The following is a 20,267-nucleotide window of genomic DNA, read 5'->3' on the forward strand; positions in this document are numbered from 1 at the left end:
ATATATATTATTATGATAATGCAATAATTGACGATCTATATAAATCTAATACTATATTCCATTTTTCATATTATTTAAACAAGTAAACATTAGTTAAGTTTTCGTCTACATTCATATGTTCAGATGCAGGATTATAATTCTTTATGATTTTATGATTTTACGCATTTACACATTGGGCTTAAAGTTGGTCTACGCCTTCGCATTCGTTTTCGCCTTTGCCTTCGCCTGTCAGACGTTCTTTTCCATTTTGTGGTGCAAGTCAAGCTACTGCTGTATTTGTTGTTGTTTTTAATGCTACTGCTGTTGTTGTGGGCTACCATTGTTTTGCCGTTTACTACTTAAAAAGAAGAGGAGAAAAAAATATCCAGTGAGTTGGTAAATGCCAGCTGCAAACTAGAAACTGCAGACAGCGGACCCACAGCTCAGCTCAGCTCAGGGCAGAACACCAAAAGCTGCCTTTTAATATACTCTTATATAAATAAAAAGCAGCCAGTAAGCGACTGACGACTTAAAAATAAAAAGGAGAAAAAATAATTATAAGCCATTGTTGGCAGCGAACATAATAAAAGCGGAAAAGCAGCAGCAAATATAAACTGAGGGGAGATCCTCTTTGCCAGACCTAAAGTCAAGTACCAAGTACTCCATAAAGTGCAGCATATTTAAGTAATTTTATCAAGCGTCTGTGACATGCAAAATGCATTTCAACTAGTTATAAAGTCGCATTATTTGCCATCAAATTCAATGCTCGATGCTAAAATACTTTCCTCGTCTCCTCGTCTTAAAGATTGCACTTGCTGTGCTTCTTTTGCAGTTTCTTTGCGTAAATTGCACAAATTTTTGCATAAATCTGCATGAAATATGATGCGCTCCGGGTAAACTTTTATTTTCGACTCTTTCTTTTATCAAGCACATTGGATGGAAAACTGTAGTTGTCTTTCCTTTTATCTTCTTCCTTTTTCGCTGCTGCTGCTGTGTGCATTTATTTTGTAAAGTTTAAATTTTTGTTGGGTGAAAATGCATTGCGACATTTATTTACTTGTCTTGCAATGAATGCTACATTTTTTGCACCTCTGAGCAACCAAAAGCCGACTTCAAATAGTAATTACAATAATAAAATGATTTCGATAAAATTGTTCAGGGAAAAGAAAGCAAGACATAAGCTGATTCGAATAACACAGACCATTTGAAATGGTCTGAAGTACATAGCTTAATTTTGCCTCAGTTATCTTACTCTTTTTTGCACCTGTCCAGGTTGCTAGTGATGCCAATAAACTTGAGATACAAAAGGCGTTTCATTTCCATTTTCATTACCTCAAGCGTCTAGTATACAATTTTCCCATTCGCTGCACATTCGCACAGTAATTTCTCCCCAAACAAACTTGCTTATGCATGAAAACTGATTAAATTTTGGGAAATTGTTCCCTGCATACCAATCGATCGAAATGAATTATATCCATTTGTGCTTTGTTGGTGTTTTTCCTCTCCCGCTTTCCATTCGCTGCTGTCTCCTGCCTTCTGACCTAGCTTATGAAAATAGTATGAAATATAACGCATACGCAATGTGTGCGCCTTTTCAATGTTTTTGGCCAGACCAACAACATCTTTAGTTTATCATGCTTTGCTTTTATCAGCACACATTAATATCCTTGTGGCTCCTATATCTGTACATGAGTGTCTGTGTGTGTGTGTGCTTTTATGGAGTTGTCAGTGTGTGCGTGTTTCATATGATAAATGTGCATTGTGCTCGCGTGTATTTTGGTTTCGTATTTTGTTGAAGCTTCTTCTTCTACACGCTCTACATATTTCTGCATTTATAGTTGCATTTTCATTTTGTTGTTACGCTGTGGTTACTTTATTTCACAAAGGGGCATATTGTAACAATTGTTGTTGCCACTGTGATGTGTACAAAACAAAAAAAAAAAAAAAACAACGAATAAATTATGCTTACGCAACGCATTCATTATTGTGTTGCATGCAGCAAGTTCTTGTCAAGAGTGACTTTGATATAACAGAGTTCTCTTTACATTTGGCTGAAAATCGTGTCATTCTGTAGCTGTAACGCAGTGCGAAGACTTAATCAAGGATAAACATAAATAGCCATAGCATTAAATCCGCTTTGAACTTTATCTGGACACGACGCTGAACACATCTCAACACACACCCCTCCACCACACCTTTTAATTGCCAGTCGAGCAAGCAGCCCCCCTGCATCGTTTTCTTAATTTAGTTGTGCTACTTAAGCAGTTTAATGCCACGTCGGCTTCGTCGGCCTCTAAAGACAAATTAATGACCCTCGGACCAAGAGATGCGGACCAGGCACAATTGTTCTCTCTCCCGCTCTCTGAATGCGTATCCTGTCTGGGTCTGGCTTTGGCTCTGGCTCTAGGTCTGACTATGGCTGGCGCCAGAATTTATGGTGCAAAGGCTTGGCCAGTGCGGAAATTACTAGAAATTGCGATCCGCGTCGCGAGTTGGAAAGTCAAGCCGCAGCATCATTTTCCACAATTACACGCTTTCTTGTTGTTACTGTAGTTGTTATTGTTGGTGGATGGTTCAACGGTTTTTCCCGACTTTCATCTTGTCGCGTTCTTATCGCGTTTTGATTTTTAATTAAAGCGCAAATTAAATGTATTTTGCGAAATAGAATTTTGTTTATACAAACACACACACATTCATAGACACTGTTAAATTAGGCGCACAAACAAATGCTCGATCCAATTATCTTTTGGCTTGAGCACAAATTACATTGGGGCAACACGAGGACTAACAAATTGATAAAGTCATTTCAAATGCCAGAATGGGTGTAGGTGCAAATACTCATGCTGCAGTCACAAGTTGTTTTCAACTTGACTTGAACTTCTTGACAACTTTTGCTTCAGCGTCTTGAACAGCAAAAAGTCCAAACAAAATTGAAACATTATTTCATGTATGTAAATGCAATATTTTACCTGCAGAAAGTTCAAACGGAATTTAAACATTCTTTATTGAATGTAAATACAAGATTTTAAACATATAAAACGAGTTAACTAAACAAATCTAATAAAATCCAAATAATAGTGGTATTGTAAAAATCTTTTATTATTACAATTTTAACATATCAGTATCATTTTACTTGGCATTCACTATTCATAACTGTATCAAAAATTGACAGCATTGAAAGACACTTCAAGAATCGCAAACAGGCACAAAATTGCCGCCCTAACTCATTTACCATAACCAAATAAGGCAGCACTACAGCTGGGCGGGCAACAGTGCGTATGATTTACAATGTTTGCATGCTGTCCCAGTGTGAATAACAACAAAGTAAAGGCAAATTCTTCAGTAATCTACCTCCAACTGAGACACGCACTTGATGATGCTATACTTGTGATGTTGTTGTTGTCAACATTGCTGTTGTTGCTTGTGCAAAGTATTCATTGGGACACTGAAGTGGGACAAGGCAGTTGTTTACTTATGCGACTACACATTTCGAAAAGCCAAGCTGTTTGCCTGTGGCAAAGTGTACGCCGAAAATTCATTCGTATTTGCATAAATAAATTAAAAAGCCACTTTCTCATTGGGACCACCCATCTAAACTCGAAATGGTTTCGGCGTTAATAAAATGGGGAAACAGCTCAATTTCCACCAAAACAATTAATTTAACTAGTGAGAGCAGCCGGAGTACTTAAAGGTAGCCCTTGTGGGACCGTCGACAACTAAATACTTTGCTAATGATGTGCATAATAATTTTCTTACACTTGAGGGCGCATTCTAATTGAAAATGTTCTGCTTTGGCATACTGAAATTGTCAAGTGACTTGGAAAATACACGCACACACATCAGGGAATATTTACATAAAATATGTGGAGGCAAAGGCTTCATTCACTTTGCTAAGAAATAAGTAGATTACATTCATCAAGAATACTATTTTGTTAATTAGAAAAAAAAAACGCAAATAATTTGTAATTAATATAGAAGTCATTTATGTACATATATGTTAATTTCAAATTTATGTATGTTATTTTGTAAAAATAATATTTTTGATTAAACCTTTTTATTGACTAATCTCAATATATAGAAATAAGTAAGCTGTGGTCGATTGTAATTGACAACTTCATTCTAAAACAAACAAAATTGAATCACATTTATTTCGAATTTAGTTTTTTGGTTTAATTTTAAAAATATAATAGATTACATATTAATTTAATTTTTCTTGGTTTATATGGCGAATAAAATGAAATTCATTTAAAACTTTTAACTTGACGGATCTTAAGTCACATCAACTTAGTTTGTTTGTATGAACAGACAACAACACTTATATTTTACCAATAAGAGTTTTAAATAACTGCATTATTTAAAATATGAAATGCCTCTCTTGAAACCTAATTCTGAAGTCCGCAATTCTATTCCATTAGATAAATAATTAGATTGGCTCACAATGCGGCTACTTAATATGCATCTAAATGGCGCGTGTTTGAGCGTGTCACTTAATTAATCATAGTTCAAGTATCATATATGCAACATATATATATAAACGTCTAACGCAACACATTTCTCACTCTCTCTCTCTGTCTTTCTTTCTCTTTATCTCGCTACAGCAATGCGGCGGCAGCTGCTTGAGAAGCCAACAATGGCAGCGCGTTGAGCACGTGAAAGCCTTGAAAAAATGTCCTCGTGTGCTTGCATGACAATTGTAGCGTGCAGGCATTCAGACAACGCAACAGCAGCAGCGTCAGACAGCGCAGTTGAGCGCAGTGTACGTGAAGTGTATGCTAAGAACTTGAGGGAAAGGCAGTAGGAAGAACACTAACCCACTAGCACATGCGAGAGCAGAGAAGAAGGTGGGAGCTTAGCACCTGCAGAAATGCGCAGACAACCCGCAAAGACATAGAGCAACGCACGGAATAACTAAGTGAGTACACATAACAATTTTCGACCAAAAACTAACAGACGGGACACTTGCAAGGCACGTACGAAAGAGGTTATAAAATAGAAACGTAGCAAGTGCATTACTGGAAGTGCCACAAGAAAATGCCAAAAGTAGCAAACGATGCAAATACTTGGAATTAAATTCCTTAAAATGGCATAAATGTGAAGTATTTGAAACATTATTAATAGACAACTTAACTGCACTTGATCTCATTTGATTCAAAGCAACAAAATATGATATTTAAACTTTAGGTGCACTCCTCATTGTTGTATAAATACACATGAGTAGCTTTAAGGCAAAGTCAGCTGCATAGTTTCAGCTGGTCCAGACCGACAGCCTGGCATGTCTGACATCTGAATACGCCTTTATTGTTGCTTACATACTCTTTGACGACGACGACAACAAGAAGGGCAAGGACACTAGCTCAAGTGCAAACAAGGTGATGCATCCACACACACAAGCAACAAAAAACAACAAACAAATGCAGCAAGAAAAGCTGGAAAAAATGAATGAGAATGGGAAATTTTAAAAGAGAGAGAGCAAGAGGAGAAAGGTAAAGACAACGCGACGCCGCCAGCAAGTGAGCTGATTGAGGCTTGTGCTAAGAGCTACTTCTATGAGGACTTCAAAATGGCATTGCATACTTTTCGGGACCCGCCTTACATGCTTCTGGCGCACTTTGCGGACGTTTTGAAGTGCAGGCAGCCAGCAGCCAGAAGCAGTCGAGAGAATCGTCGCTACATTTCACAAGTAGAATATTAAATTTTCGACAGCAGCAGCAGCTGAAATTTATGTTTGCTTAAAGCGGAAATTTAAATTGCTCTCTGAAACTTTACCAATATTTAAATGTACTCACATGAGCAGCCATGTTGGAAAATGCAATATTAATCTTTTTTACGTGTGTCTTTCTGTTCTTTACAGTTCGCTTCAGCTGCCATTGAAATATGGAAAAGGATTCACATTGTTAATTAAAAAACAAAAGGCGAAAATCTTTACAAAACGATAAAAACGAATCGCGACTGAATAAACCGGAAAATAAGGCCACGCCACAAACAGCGATATTGTGGTCAATTATACAACAAGCGTAATAACAACAACAGCAACAGCAACATCAACACCAATAACAACAAGAAAGAGCTGCAGTACATAAAGTCATTCAACGGCAGCAACATCATTGCAACATCGCCATTTTGACCAATATTAATAATGGTAATGTTGCTGCAATCCAAGCGACAACTGCCACTAGCAGCAGTAGCAACAGCAGCAACATCATCATCAGCAACAACAACAGCGAGAGTTTCGCGAACGAGAAGAAAAATACGTGGCCTGCTGCTGTTGTTGCTGCTACTTGTGCTGCAAGTGTGTAGCAGCCGCGGCGCTGGCATCAGCTACAACAATGGCAACAGCATATCTGGTAATTTGAGTGTCACACTGCGTGGCAATGCGGCAACAAGTAGCAGCGGCGGTCTGGTATTGATCGGCTCCAGCAGCGCCACGGGCAGCTCTGGCAATGCGGCCACGTCCAGCTCTGTGCCCTCATTATCGCTCACTTCATCATCGTCATCGTTTGCAACGTCGACTAGCAGCAGCAGCAGCAGTTCGTCATCATCGGCGTCAAGCGGCAACCGCAACAGTAGACTAACTAGCAGCAGCAGCAGCAACGGCAACAGCAACAACAATAGCAACAATAACAACATAAATCATGATCAATTACCCGCACAGCTCTCATCGCGCATCATCCACACACGCAACGGCGCCATCTCGGGCGTAATTGTCCAATTAGATGGACGGCATTTGGATCCGGTTGAGGCGTACCGTGGCATACCCTACGCCTCGCCGCCCGTCGGCAATTTGCGTTTCATGCCCCCCGTCTCCGCAGCCATGTGGTCGGGCGTCAAAAAGGCGGACAGGTAAGTCGCTGCCGAGCCCAGCTCTGGCTAGATTTTTAATGGTGCTTCGGGGTCGTATAATATGTGTGTGCATGTTTATGTAAGTATGTCTTTGAGTTGTCCTGTCCACGGTAACCAACCCGCCAGCCTGCCGCCTGTCCCCTGCCAACCGTCTTTATAAACTCGTCAGCATAAATTTCAAGTTACCGGATGTGCTGGGTATAAAGTTTATGAGCTGACGCGCTTCCTTGTTAATCATAGAACCTGTGGGGCGAATTTACATGCTCGTAACTGGAACTAACTAACAAAACGAGAAATTCACATTATGCTTAAATGAAACGAGCCGGATCCTAGCATAAATGTTGTTTTATATCCATGCAACTAAATTGAGCATTTTAAACAAGAAATTGAAAGAATGAACTGATTTAACGAATTTTTAATGAATAGGAAAGCTACGAACTAAATTTAAAAAAATACAAATAATTTAAAGAATTGCATTGAAAAGAACACTATGTTTCTTTCTTATTTCATGTTTTTGAATCAGTATAAACCACAAAAGTACCTCAACAACTAAACATTAGGAGTCAAGTCGATTGATTGAGGAGGTTTTAACGGGTAGCATTCGAAAAGAAAGTCAAATTACTGAAGTTAATGTATTTGGAAGGAAGTCCTTTTCCTTTTTAAATAATATTTATTCTTTTATATTTAAATAAATTGTGTAATGACAGTATGGCTCAATTTAATAATTAATATGAAAACTTCATAGCGAAAGTCAACAAAAAAATTAAATATGAATAATTTTTCCGTAAGAATAAATCTTTCGAAATTTGATTATTATAGCCATATGCAAAGGACTTTTATTTTATGTTTTTCTTCACCTTAGTCCTTCGTCTAACAAAGTTAATGATGACAGAAGAAATGGAGTAAATCCGACCCCAATGCAAATGCGCTGTCAATTTAACAGCGTTAAATCATTTTCAGTTACTTGAGATGCCCGCGGCGATGAAGAGGTTTCCATCTGAAGCGCTGTCGCGTACTCGAAATACATAAAATGATCAAAATGCCATAACTCAAGGGCCTGTGGCAGGCTCAGCTACTCAAGAGGGTCGCCAGCCATGGCTTGTGGTCCGTTGCTCGACAATTGTCACCTCAATTAACTTGCTCATTATTGTCGAGTGCGCCAGTGTGACCCCGACAAGAAGTAAGGCACACAAGAGTCGGGCAAAAGCCAAATTACGAAAATACTAATAAAAATGCTACAGACTCAGACACACACACACACACAAATACATATATTCGTTACACACACAACGGCAATAATAATGATAATACGCGACGTAATGGCAAAAAAAAGAAAGGAAAAAAGTCAAAGGTCAGCAGACTCAGCGGGCTTCCGCTTGAAATGTTTCACAAATTAAATATTTACGCTGCCGCCAGGCAGCAGCTGTGCGACACTTAAACAACAACAACAGCAACGGCAACAACAATAACGAAAGCAACAACAATAGCTAGAACAAGCCGAGCATCTAATTTACAAACGCTCCCAAGTGGCAAATCATTATTCACAAAGATTCCCCGAACACGGTTGTCCTGGTTGTCCTGCAGCCGCATTGTTTGCTTTGTAAAAGGGTGCCGCAGAAGTTTTTCTCTCTTTGGTTGCGTTCCCTTTTTTTTGTTTTGTATACCCTAAAGAAGTGTTGTACATCAGTTAACCTAGAGCTGGTGTAACGCACTTTCGTATCCGATCAGCCTATCCATTACCATTCATTTTATTGAAATTGACCAAAATTGTAGAACCTTAAGTGATAACAATAGCTATAGAGTATCTTAATTAGCTTACCCTTTCATTTCATTTTTTTCCATTGCCTTTGGCAAATGAAAAAAGGCCAAAAAGGCCGACGGACGGATGAAATCAACGTCCCGCAAATAACCATAATTTTTCTGGTTCTGTTCTGCGAAACTCTGATGAATGACACAGACTCAAAACTGTGGCACCTGCTGCTCTCGCTGTTGCCTTTGAGTACGATTTTTGGCTGACATCATCGCAATTGTCAGGCAATCTCTGTTTGTCAGTCCGACGCTCAGTCAGTTGCCCTGTCTGCCTGTCTGTCAGTCTGGCTGTTTTCCTGTCTGCCACTCCACTGTGAAGACGGTGGGTAGATGGGGCAGAGGCTTTATTTGTCAAGCCGCATAGCTGTTGGACTGTTGACAGTGCCAGGCTGGCAGGCCAATAAACTCCTTGAGTAATGTTCAAGAGATTTTTCAGCACGTCAGCGTAATAAAGTTGCGTCGACCATCTGAGGACCGAAATTCCTGTCAGACATTCAAGGTACAAAAGATCATTAGCCGGCTTTACAGTTAAATGCGAAAATGGATGCGTTTTGGGCATTTTGTGGTCCATCCTCAGCAATTTCCATGAACGATACTTAAAGCTTATTAGCATTGAGGAAAATACATAGAATTACAGCACGCCCACAATTTTGTTTGTAAAATCTTTTCGCGGAATTAGGTATTGGTATGCCTTCAAAGCGATGTATGTTAGAAGGTCAAATTTATTGAAAATCCTAAGCTCAATTTCAAATTTTTCTAATCATAATCTATTCGTAACTAATAAAATGGAAGCCACTAACTAAATCAATTCATGCTATAATTCAAATATTCGCATATGTGCAATTAAAACATTTTCAGCACTAATAAAAACCCTCAAATGCAGTACTTAAACTCCCTTTTTGTTGTATTTTTAAGCAGCCAAAGCTCAAGCTGTTGATGCTTTGACAGTCCACGCGTGTCAACACCAAGAGTAGCATACACAAAGAGCCACGCCCATAGCCCCCAACCTATCCATAGTTAAGTTCACCCAATGCGCCCTTTCCTTCCTTTAACGCGCTTCACCCTTCGGTTCAGCAAAGTTCTTGTTTTTTTGTTGTTGTTTTAAAATAAATTTTCCAACCACTTTGCACTTTGGTCGTCATAAAGCTTTTGCTTTTGGCGTAAGGATTATGAAATACAAGCGGATTAGCAGGGACAGCCACTGGAAGTGTGGAGAAGCAGGCGAAGGGCACAGGACTCGCAGGGCTTTGCCACCTGCTCTAAACTGTTTCCCAGTTACCTGTTAGCTCACGTCAGCTGATAGAGTGGATGGGAGAAAAAATGCAATAAACTGCGAGTTTTATGCATGACGCTTGGGCGTTTTAATCAAAATGAAAAAGCTGCTTGCGGAAAACTCAACCTAACGATTTTCCTAATAAAAAGCGCATTAATGAGTGCTCCACTTGAAGGCTGTAGCTGCTGCTTTGCTGTTGCCGTCTGTGGCCTTGCTTAATGCGTGCTCTTGAGAGGCAGCAGAAGGAAAAGCAAAATATAAAATGGAAAGAGGCAGAAATAAGAAATGAAAAAAAAATATATACAAAATAAAAGATTGCTTCCATCATTAAAAACGTTAATTCCAATTTAAAGCTCGAGAGCAACCAGCAAGATACAAAGAGAGAGAGAGAGAGAGCGAGAGAGAGTGGAATAACTGAGAGAAAGCAAGAGCAAGGACAAATTGTGGTGAAGGGGGTAAGACGGGTAGACCATCGACGCACCACCCGGTGGTTCTGCATAAATTGTGCGGCTGTTTGCCCAAGGTGCCTGATTTTCTCTGTCGTATTTGACTACCGCTGCTGCTGCTGCTGATGCTGATGCTGGGCTCTGTTGCCCTGTGTTGTAAATGAAATTGCGAAAATTCGTTTTAAATTGGATTTTATTTAATTTGACTGCGGCAAGAAAGCTTTATGCGTGCCACCGCCAACGACCAGTGGGGCAGGGCATGAGGTTGGGTGGATGGTGGGTGGGGGTGTAGCCAAAATGATAGACTGGGCGAGACTGCCAATCTAATTTGTAAGCAGGTAGCTGGCAGGCAGCGTAGACGACGTCGACGACGACAGATTTCTGCCCCGATGCCCACAGGTAAAATTAATCTATTTTGCTTGACGTGGCCGCAATGTCGCATATCATTTTCGGTCGACTGCTAAGCCCCCACCCACGCCCCCATTCACATCTACATCCACATCCACGCCCCCGCTATCTACGTAAATATCTTCCCTCCAACGAATCCTCCACGCACACTTGCTTCACAGTTGCGCATGCATTTTTCCGCTCGACTGAGATTATGCTTCTGTTTGATGTATTTAAGCCAAGGCAGCAATTGCTCCGAGTGCTTTTCTAAGTCGCTCCTGCTCCTGACTTCTGCCCAACTGCTGTTGCTGTTCAGTTTACCGTTTGTTTACAGCGAAAGCGAACTGTGCGTGCCCCGCTCTATGATCCACCCGTCACCTGCCCACACCGCATGCAGATTATGCGGGTCATGCCCAAAATACATACACACACACACACACACACACACCCACTGACAATATTTCTGAACGCTTCTTGCGGGTTTTCTGAATTTCAATTGCATGTGTCTCCCGTGTTTCGGGCGTATCCTGCGACCAGTGTCCCGACGTCCTTCTCTGACCTGTTTGCTTCTCGCCGCATGATTTATATGCGTAGCATGTTGTTTTTTTTTGTCGTTGTTTATGCCTGGGACAGAGAAACTAAAAATTGTTTGTCTTTGCTGGCACAAATTTACGCGTTGTTTGTTTGTTTGTTTGTGGAAAATAAAAAGCGATAAGCCGCAGCAGCCATCAGCTGGATGAATAGAAATTATGAGGCTGAATATAATTTTATTTAGTTTGCCAATGTTAATAAAAAAACGTTGGGAAAAATTCAAAGCATGAAAAGGAGAAACGATAAGGCAGAAATTATGTTAAATTAAAATAAGAATTTAATTAATTCACTCTACATAAATAAATTCTTGAAAATAATAATAATAATATAAATATTTTTTAAAGATTCCAAGTTGTAGTCCAACTTGATTATCAATTATGTTAATTAAAAGTACCGAAAAATGTTACAGTGCGAGTTTTTATTAATCAAAAAACTAAGCTAGAATGGAGTCCATCGAATGGATTAAAACATAAATATAAAATGTTGAAATTAAATTAGAAATATTTCCACTTAAATGTATCCTGTATAGATAAAAATATTACAGTGCACTATTTTATCAATTTTCTTTAATTTCACTTCGATTAATTCATAAAAAATGTATAGTATAATGTAAAATATGGAAATTGGCAAATGCAAGAGTCTAAAGACTCCAACTTGATTACCAATTAACTAAAACTTCTGAAAAATACATCGCGGAGAGTCTTTAGTATGGAACAGCTAAACATAAAATGTTGAAATAAAATTCAAAATATTTCCACTTAGTAGATAACAAAATTACAGTGCACTATTTTAACGTTTTCCTTCCAATAATTCGTGCAATTAACTGTAAAAAATTTAATGATAGTGCTTAATGTAAAATACATCACATCTCTGAGCTGAAATGAAATGTGTGAAATGGATCATAGCATAAATATAATATAACAGAACTATGCGCACTTAAATATATCCCGAGTACATAACAAAAATGCAATGCACTATAACCAAAGTAATTCCTTAAATTTCGCTTAGTCACATAAAAATTGTTAACTTTTTAGTGCTCGCTCCCCGAACAGTTATCAATGGTAGTAAAATCTGGAGAAGTAACACAGTTACGCAGTTCAACCATCCCCATCTCTTCGACTGACCTGACCTCATTTGCTCCTCCCACTTTATTACGATAATTCCCATTGCCATTTCCCCGACCTCGCGCTGCTCTTATCAGCACAGCTCTAAACTCTGGCGGGGAGCACACAAAAGTCGCATAAACAAGATCGCTGCCACTTGAAAACTGAACACATTTCGTTGCTTGCGGGTCGCATTAAAAATTCAAAATGTGGCTTTTACGAGCTGTAGCTGAGAGTGCCAAGAGTCGTGGGCGGGTGAATAAGGGCGGGGGCGTGTCACCTGATGTTGAAAGTCAACAGTAACGAAATACAACAGCAACTAGCTCTCTTCTCCACCAGGCATCATTTAAACTTTTCACTTTCATTACTTATATTTAATACTTTTTACTCTTAACCCAGAATGTCTCTTATCCGTTCAGGGTTGTCGACTTCGAAATTCGTGAGCACGATTTCCGAAAGCGCTTCCCTGCCATTAAGTTGGCAATACAAAATAGCCAGAATGAAGCCGAAAATTAAACTTTTATTACCTGCCTTATTGTTTTGCCATAAAATTAATGATTATTATGGCAATCGTCCGGCCACCACAAGCGTCCATTAAAATGTCGAGTCATGGGGTCACCACGTGGTCATTTTCCCATTTCTGCGAGGCGCTTCAAATATAATAAAAATTAAATATACTCCACAAACAACAAACAATGGCAGCCATCACCAACAAAAACGAACACAAAAAACTGAAGGGAAATTAAATAAAATAAATTCTCGTTTCGCAGTATCATTAATGTTTATGCCTTCCCATCGGTATGGGGTCTTCGGAAAAGGACCCCAGCTTAAACAGATAGAACGAGAGAGTTGAGAATGGAACATTTTTTTAATGTTCCTATTGATTTTCGCCCTATGACAATTTGATGAGCCAGAAGGGATACGACGCTTTATGAGTTGGGCTATCGAAAAGAGATGTGAAACCGTAAACTGAAAAACAAATGGGTTACTTCAACCTAGAAAGAAAATGTGTATGAAATCATGGACTTGACTCTTTGGCGTATCTATCTGTTTTACCACAGTTGAACGGGTTTCGAAATGAAGCAATGAAAAATGATAAATTGGTCGAAGTCATTACAGCTTGAATCAGAGCAAAGCCAAATAAAAATAATAACAAGTTCGACAGCTACAATCTAGTGTGCTCGACTGTGAGATACCAGTTACCCATTTTGAATGTAAGCAAAAAGTGGTGCGGTATTATTTTTAAAATACTGCATTAAATACATATATTGTATATATAGTACTACTACGATAACGTGCAAAATATACCAGATTATCTAAGGGTCGTAGTAAGTAGTCGTTATTTGCTATAAAAAAGTATTTTTTTAAATATCTTACACAATATTTATCCGATTGCATCCAAATTCTCAGTAATAAAAAATACTATAGTTTTTATTGTCTGTAGTAAAATTTGAGACTCCGACTTCAAAACAGCGCTTGGTATTCGATTTTTGGAGGAGGTGCGAGCAAAAATAACAAGTGCTGCAAAAATATATATATCTATCTCTTATAGTCTCTGAGATATTATTGTTCATACGGACAGCCGGACAGACGGGCGCGGTGGCTATATCACTCCTTTTGACGTTGATGAAGAATGCATATTCTTATGGGGTCGTAGATGCGTCCTTCTGCATGTTACATACATACATGTCCTGGAGGCACAAAATTATAATACCCTTCCACATTTTGGGTAGCGGGTTCAAAAATAAATAAATACTATAAAGTTATGGTTATATTTCTCGCAAGCAAGCTACATTATAACAGAAGCTACTAAGTATAACCCGGTATTTATAAATATAACATTTGCGTTTGACACTTGTTGTGCAATTGGGCTTGCACATTAAAGCCAAACAACTCGTTGAATCCAGGCCCCGGGATACTTAGTTTGATGGCTGTCACACGGCAGATTAAAAACAAATAATACGGGTAAAGTGAAAGCGAGTTCAAGGCAGCTGTCAGAGCAGACCCGGGCTGAAGCACAGGCGCTGGCAGTGCCAGTCATAAATGAGCGCAAGGCTAAAATGGCAAATACTAACGTTGATGTTGGCAGTTGCACGACATGGCTAGGCTATCACCGAATTGTTGAGCAGTGCAACCAATATTCTCAACGTAAATTCAACTGAGCTGGCGGGCATTACGCAGTGAGAGAGGAAGAAAGAGACAGAGAAGGAGTCGAGCTAAATCGAAAACCAATTTGCCAACTGGAAATAAGCTTTGACAAAATGGGGAGGCCAAATAAATTAAAGCACAAACTTTGGGCTCAAATCAAAAAGTTATTATGACCCAAAGACAATCAGGCCAAGAGTCCACAGAATGTAAAATTGTTGACGTTGACTGCGGCAAAGATTACACAATACTAGCAAATTAATCTGTTTATAACGACAGACAAAGGCCTGGCATAAAAATAAGCTTGTTTCCGAAACTTTTTGAAACCTTTCTCAAAACAACGACAACAACAAGTCAAAAAATAAAAATACCAAAAACGAAAAAAAAAAAAAAAAACATCAGCGCAAAAGTTTTGCATTTAACCAACATTTTTCTCAATTTTCTCCATCCTTTTTGCAGATTTAGTCCAGTGTGTCCACAACGGCTGCCGGACATCCACAATGAGACAGCAGCTCTCGAGCGCATGCCCAAGGGTCGATTGGAGTATCTGAAGCGATTACTGCCCTATCTGCAAAATCAATCAGAGGATTGTCTCTATCTAAATATTTATGTGCCCATACAAGGTGAGTGTGTGCGAGTGAGAGGCTTCTTTCTGCCTCCGAATAAGTATGCTATAATTTTTTCTATTTTTTTTGTCATTCTTTCGTTCTGCTCCAACGCCTAAAACCAAGAAAAATGACGCACATGCTTATGCTCAATCCCAAAAAAAAAAGAAAAAAATCAGCCCCCTTTTGCTAACCAAAGAGCTAGGCATTTTTCAGTCTTGTTTATTTAGCACTTTGCAAGGCATTTGAATAAATTGGCAAGCGGTAAAGAACGAAAATGGTTTGGGTAACTTGTTTCAATTTTTCTTCAGCTTTTACCCGCCTGCCTCTTAATCCCCAAAGGCCACTCTCACTGGCGACCATGTCGAAAAGGGTCAGCTTTGGAAAAGTTTTCACTTTTTTTTTTCTTTTTTTTGCACAACTTTTTTTCTTCGTTTTTGTCTGCTTTCTCCCTATCCATATCGCGCAAATGGACAAATGTTTCGACATTTTTCAAATGCCAAAGAATTTGCTAAGCTGTTGGGCATAGCACAAAAAAAGTAACACCAAAATAGGCAAAGGAGCCAAACACAAAGTGGCCAAATTTATGCAAAAAGCGTATAAACGATTGTCTGCCTGTCTGTCATACTGACTGCGTGGACATTTCATCCTTGTTCGCGTTCGCCCTCAGAATATTTGTCATATGCCAACAGTGGATCAAACTGATGATAGCTGAAATATTCTGATATATTAGATTAATTGCAAATATTCATTAAAATAAATCATATTTATTTTGAGTTATTATAAGTCGTGCTGTTATAATTGAAATATAGTAAAGTCATCACACATTCTAGAGTGCTTATATAAATGTGTAACACACAAATATATATTCAGTTGAGCGCGACATTTAAGCATTGGATCCCACTGTACTGTGTGGTTAGTTAAATGTATGTTAAAAGAAAACAATTTAATCTAATGCCTAAATATGCGTCGCGGATCTTGAAAATTAATGACTGCCAAAAAGGTTGATTGAGATTTCAGCGTTTTTTCTTTACGGTCGTGTCAAATGCTAGTCATCAGTCATAAATGAAAGCAATTTGCGAAAAAGAGTGGCGGCAATTTGATTATGTAAACCAAAACGGAAACATTTCCGTGGCTACAGTTAAGCAAACTGCCAATAATTTCCAAGGCTCAAGCAGCTGCCAGTTCCTCCTTCGTTTCATCCATGTGTCAGTCAGTCTTTCAATCACACAGTGCATCAGGAACAGAGCTGCAGTGACCAGCGCTCGACATGGCTGTAAATTACATTTTAATTAAAAAGCAAAAACGAAGCCCAAGTTCCGGAGAGAGAGAGAGCGAGAGAGGGAGAGAAAATGAGGAGCGGCCATAATGGACGCCATCAGCCGCAGTCCGCGCCTTTACCACCTGCCAAAGTGGGGTTGCTAGCTACTGATAAGTGTAAAGGCATGTAACGCCTCTACTTCTCGTAGCAGCAGTTAATTCAATTGTCTATCAGGGCGTTAGAAGTAAAATTTAATACGCAATTCCGTGGCAGAGAACACAGAACAGCAATAGCTCTCCGGCTGGCCAACTTGATTCACTTCAACCACTTCGTGTCAGTTACCCATGCAGCCATTTAGTTTGTCTGTCTGTCTAACTATCTGTATGTTTGCCTGTCAAACTTTAGACAATCTGCTGGCGCCTTGATTTGATGTCTGACAGCAGTTGCAACCGACTATGAAATCAATTATCTTCAGTGCCTTTTAACCAGGACCAACACTTTCCACATTAAAACGCTATCGATTCTGACGGTCTTAAATATTAATTTACTTTTGATGATTATTGAAGAGTATTCAAGGTTCGGCGAATCCGTGTGCCAATACTTTGTCATGTTCTAATATCGTGTTTAAAATTTGATGCTTTTATTTGTAATTAAGCATCATGGCTGTTTACCTCGTTTGTTTAAGTTAATTGCGTTTACTTACTTGTGTTTACTCAACACAAATTGCCAGTTCAGTCTAGAGGGCACATCGAAAGCGCGAGTTACTTAATTGCAGCTTTACTTAATGACAGTATTGTGTTTGTGCTGTCAAATGACAGTATTGTGTTTAGAAGGGTATTATAACATTGTGCTGTATGTAACAAATTGCCAAACAATATGCGAACGACACGGCTACAAGATTTGTTATGTTTGCAAGATCAAGTTTGTTTCAAATTTTTGCCACGCCTACTTCCGCACCCGCAAATCAAAAAAATCGAATTAATTTTAAAGCTAGAGTTGCGAATTTTGGTAAATATAATAATTACTATAGTAGTTATGATTCCTAAAAATTTGGTTGCGATCAGATAAAAATTGTCGAAGTTATTAAAGAAATACTTTTGTATGGGCAAAAACGCCTACTTACTAGGGGTCTTAGTTGCTCTGGCTAACAATCTGGTATATTGTGCCGTCTATGGTATATTTTGAATGCGGTACTATATCGATATACCATATACCATTTGGTATATTTTGAGTTTTTTGTAGTATATTTGGTATATTTTGAGAAATATACCGCAAAATATATTGCGTTTATTCAAAATGGGTAGCGGGTATCTCACAGTCGAGTACACTCGACTGTAGCTTTCTTACTTGTTTTCAATTACTTTTTTGCCATGTTTATCACCTGTAAATTTTTCGAGTTTTTAATTGTCTTAAAATTTAAAATTGGTGTATCGAATAAAATTTTAATCTTGGCATATTTTTAAAATACGCCAATTTTATTCGTCTCTGGATATAAACATCCAATTACTCGTTCGGTTAAATGTAGAAGGTGAGATTGTGTCAAATGAATATGATAAAGAAAATGTCGACGCACACTTTGAGTTGAGTATGAAAAATGTATAAAATATATGTAAAGAACCGTTGAAGTATGACAAAATTTACATTTGTCTGTAATTTGTCTTCGATGACAGTCGTTTAAGTGGATGCCCGAGTACGATTGTTTGCCAAAGGGATCAGCCTGTGTGGGTGGCAAGCAAGGTGACCTGTCTTGAAGTGTCTCCTTGCTGAATTGCAAGATTTTATGTGGAATTATGACAAATTGTTCAATGGCTAGCCCCAAGGTTTAGAAAGGTTCCTTCTTATTTTATTATTTTTGTTTTGTTTTTATATTTGCCCTTGTGCCAGTTGAGTGCAATGTGCGTATCAAGGACGACTAATTGAGCCTTGAGCTGTGAGCGCTGTGAATGGCAACTGAAAAGGAAAATTAAATGTCTGGTTCCTTAATTGGATGCCCAATTACATTTGCCATTATGACAGCATGTATTGCTTTTTCGCTTATCAGTTGCTAAAGTCTTTTCAGATTTGAAACGAATCCCAATGGTATCAAGTCGTTAAATGGACACCAAAAGGGTTTCTCATATATATAGGATATATGTATGTTATGTTAAGGTTTGGGTCGGCTTCGCGTCAATGCCCACGTGGCAAACTTTTCAGGCACGAAATCAGTCTTTAGAGATTATAAATCTTAAAACGGTAGCATTTTAAAAATGTTTGACAGTTTAATGCAAATCGCCGCCGCCGCAACAAAGCCAAACACTTAATGAGCCTTCAGATGAAGACGAGCCCAGCCTGGAGCTACCTTTCGCCGATAGCGGTATTAAAGCAAATAAATCATTATTTATTTGGCTGTCATGTCAAAATGAATTGCCAGATAAATTTACAAAGGCAAAAGAAAAAAGAATGAAAAAAATAGACAAAGAACAAAAGCAAAAAAAGGCAACAAAAAAGTAAAAAGAAATCCCACGCTTAATGTCAAAATTAATGAAACTTTTTTGCAGATGAGGTTAGTCTATGTATGAATATGCCATGCTAAAGTTGAAAGTATACTTTTATTGCCTCACATAAGCACACCCATACACACACACGTACACGGGTGCGGAAAGTTCTTAATAAATCTCATGTGCCTTTTATGTAGCATACTTTTGTGGGCTGAGCTCTCGACAGGACACGACACGACACGACTCGACTCGACTCGAGTTGGCTTGCCTTGGTTTGGCTTAGCTTGGCTCGGACATGCAGCTAGTTTAATCTACTTGGACATGACAATAAAATTTATATCATCTTTCCTTTTCGCCTGCTTAGTGAAGTCCTTTTTCGCCTCTGTGGTTTTTATTTGCCCTTTGCTTTTGCTTTTGCTTTTGCCGTTTCTTCTGCTTCTCATTCTGCCTTCTGCCCCACTTCCACCTCATTTTATTTTACTCGCTGGCTTTTTTATGTTTTTGTTATTGTTGTTGCGTCGGCTGGCATTTTCTTTTAAATCATCAGCTTGTTCTCGCTGCCAACTCAAAAAAAAAAAAAAAAATACAATATATATAAAGTAAAGAATAATAATAATAAAAACCAGAAAATGCCACATTAAGCATGATTTGCCGCTTTTCAAGGCAAAGTCCATTGGGTGGTCTATATCAGTCGCCTCGCGAGCTCTTGAGGGCAGTCAGAGGTAGACGCAGCCGCCTCTCCGTTCATCATCTCCTCTCTGCTCTCATGTAGTTGGCTTTGTTCGTTCGTGTACAGATTTCAAGTTTATCAGCTGTTTGCATGTCGGTCATATTTCGTGCTTAACTGACTTTTGTCGGGCCCACCAAATAAATGAGCCGCCATTGTGTGGCATTTTGAGAAATTAATGTAATGTCATAATTTCTAATCTTCAGCATTTCCATGCGATTAACATCTGCTGGCATCGCTTAATGGCACATTATAAGAAATATCGGCCATTGGCCAATAACCTACCATAGCGCATCCATTGAGATTTATGTGGCTATGACTTACATACGTGACCTTCGAGCCGTCAAGCAATTGCAACATTTTCACCCAGAAGTACGCACACAACAAAAAACAACAAAAACAAAAATAAATAAAACCCATAATGCAATTTTGGCAGATCCACAGCCTAAGCTCGCAACAATATCTTTTGTAACTGCCACTCCCACAAAAATATAAATCAATGAGCCAATCAAGTGCCGGCAATCAGTAAAGTTTCAGCGCGTGCCCCACATAAATCCAGCAAATATACATAACATTCATACGCACAGTATGCAACGACAGTCACAGGCACAGTCGTATTAAATT

General features: G+C 38.8%; 1 protein-coding gene across 4 annotated transcripts in view; it reads left to right on the forward strand.

Moving 5' to 3' along the window:
- The window catches only part of LOC117576450 (neuroligin-4, Y-linked), a 77,662-nt gene that overhangs the window by 33,522 nt on the left and 23,873 nt on the right, over positions 1–20,267 (forward strand). For all 4 annotated transcript variants that reach the window (XM_052006568.1, XM_034261221.2, XM_052006567.1 and 1 more), the window contains 3 exons: positions 4,578–4,891; positions 5,831–6,819; positions 15,033–15,196. In XM_052006568.1, coding sequence (XP_051862528.1) covers positions 6,116–6,819; positions 15,033–15,196 — 868 coding nt within the window. In that variant the 5' untranslated portion in view covers positions 4,578–4,891; positions 5,831–6,115. The remainder of the gene's footprint in view (positions 1–4,577; positions 4,892–5,830; positions 6,820–15,032; positions 15,197–20,267) is intronic.

This window comes from Drosophila albomicans, chromosome 2R (genome assembly GCF_009650485.2).
Source record: "Drosophila albomicans strain 15112-1751.03 chromosome 2R, ASM965048v2, whole genome shotgun sequence".
Taxonomy (NCBI): Eukaryota; Metazoa; Arthropoda; class Insecta; order Diptera; family Drosophilidae; genus Drosophila; species Drosophila albomicans.